At 36.1% G+C, this 2,169-nt stretch overlaps 1 protein-coding gene across 1 annotated transcript; it reads right to left on the reverse strand.

Annotated features, from left to right (window-relative positions):
• Positions 1-434: 434 nt before the first annotated feature.
• Positions 435-1,913, reverse strand: LOC126606647 (thaumatin-like protein 1b). The gene is made up of 2 exons (XM_050274027.1): positions 1,812-1,913; positions 435-1,231 (listed from the first exon to the last, which is right to left on the reverse strand). The coding sequence occupies exons 1-2, from the start codon at positions 1,861-1,863 to the stop codon at positions 555-557; spliced, it is 729 nt and encodes a 242-aa protein (XP_050129984.1). The 5' UTR covers positions 1,864-1,913; the 3' UTR covers positions 435-554.
• Between the last annotated feature and the right edge of the window lie 256 nt (positions 1,914-2,169).

The raw sequence follows: 2,169 nt of genomic DNA on the forward strand, positions 1-2,169 counted from the left end.
AGGAGAAAGTCGAAGAGAAAGAAGGGATGGATGAAGCTAGTAAAATTGCCAGCCGGCGATGGAGGTGGGTGCACTGGGTGGTTGATCGGTGTCGTAAGATTGAGGGTAGTAGTGAGTTTCTGATTATTTTATTTATTTATTTATTTATTTATTTGAGGTTATTTTGAAACAGCTGGCATTTTTTAAAATTTAAAAAAATAAAAATATAAAGGTGTTAAGTGATTATTGGTGGAACTCCATGTCAACATATGTACTAGGTACTTAGAAAAATTTCTCATAATCTAGAGGAGAAAAGTTATCACACATTGAAACCAGTGCCGGTACTAAAGCTTTTTGAGACCCTGGTGACACTGAAAGTTATGCCTTAACATAACTTCACATAAAATAATTATTTGTTTTAGTATTCGTAGGTATGTATATATTTTTTCAGTAAGTTCAACAGAGAAAGATAGGCAAGATTAAGTCATCAACAATATATTAATGCTTAACATTTTTTTTTTGTTTCGCACATGAAACTAACTGTATATTTTTGCCACTAAGGACACTTAATTCTATCAAGGACAAAATGTTATCACATAGTCAGGTCCACCAGTACATGTAAAAGTGCTAGTTTTATCATCATAAGCATAACTATAAGCCTGTGGGCACTGGCGCTTGAAGATCTTTGAATATTCAGTCGGAGGGCACGTCGTAGGACTCCCATAGGCACCTGTGCAACAATACTGCGGCTGATTGAAAGCCAAACATGCACTTTTGCAAGCAATCACACTCCCATCTGATCCTTTCATACCCAATTCATCAGGGCAAACACTGTTCACATCACCCGGGCAGCTCGTCGCACTACATCCACCTGACCCTCCTTGTGGAGCTACTCCAATACGTACGTTGAAGCCATCGACGAGGCTGACATCGTAGAAATCTTGTCCTCCACCTGGAGCAAGTGTCAACTCTATCAACGATGCTGGTGGGATTGCACCAGCACCGTTGCATGCGACTTGGCCAGATGCGCAATCTGCAGTTTCACAAACAAACTTTCCTGACGCGTTTGTAGAGCAACGAGTTCTGCCCCAGAAGCGACCAGACCATGGTGAAGGGACGTCCAACGATGAGGAGGCACCGGATGCTAGCTCAAATCCGGTGGAAGATAATTGTGCACCACTCCCGGTTAGGGTTCCTGGCCAAACTGTATAAGGGCACTTGTTTTGGAATGTGAATTTGGCGGCATTAGCACCTGCATGTCATGCAACACAAAAGGTAAACAAAGAACGAACATAAAAATCATCTTAAATAACATCAAATTTGCGTTCCTTCAAATCTGAATTTCATCACATTAAATTAATAGATCTCATATATATACGATCATGAATTTCTTTATATTATGCTAATGCCAACACAAATTAGATCCCAAATCGAATATGAATTATAGACAAGAAGTATATAAAAATAAACAAGAGTGTGCGCACACACACAAAAAAAAAAAAAAAATCTACAAAAACCATATCTAAAAAATATAAACAGATCCTAATTTTTATACACGAATTTCCTTATAACATAATCTGTACAAAGCTTTTTATGGCCGTTATATTATCATTTAAAGCAATAAATAGATTTATAAAAATAAATAAAGGTGTACAAAAGTAAAAAAATGAGCGTCTGAAAATCATTTCTCCAAAACCATCATCACTTTTCCAAATATCAAATAGATGAAAAGGACAACAAAAATAAATCCCAACCAAGAAAAGGAAAATTTGATTAAGAAAGAATTGATATACTCTATGATATATATGGCTGTAAATATATATAGTTCTTGCCTGAGAGGAAGACAGTGGCGAATAGAAGAGAGAGCAAAGCTTGAGATCTCATAGTTGAATACTCTGATTGCTGCTTAATTTGGATCTAATTTTTCCAATGAATTGGAATGTAGTGATTACAAACCCAAGAGGAGTGGTGATATATATACAAGCAAATTGGGTTTAAAGATTAAAGAGAAAGAACAAGAAAATGGAAAGTGCATGAGCTAGCCCAGCATGCTTATCCATAATAAGTTGATACATGCCATTGGATATCATCTCCATTTAAATCATTAAATTAATCGGATTCATCATTTATGTACACAAAACAAAAGGAAAAATGAGGTGGATTCAGTAATTAAATTTGTTGATTTGTTTT

The sequence above is a fragment of the Malus sylvestris genome, chromosome 16, assembly GCF_916048215.2.
Source record: "Malus sylvestris chromosome 16, drMalSylv7.2, whole genome shotgun sequence".
Lineage (NCBI taxonomy): Eukaryota > Viridiplantae > Streptophyta > Magnoliopsida > Rosales > Rosaceae > Malus > Malus sylvestris.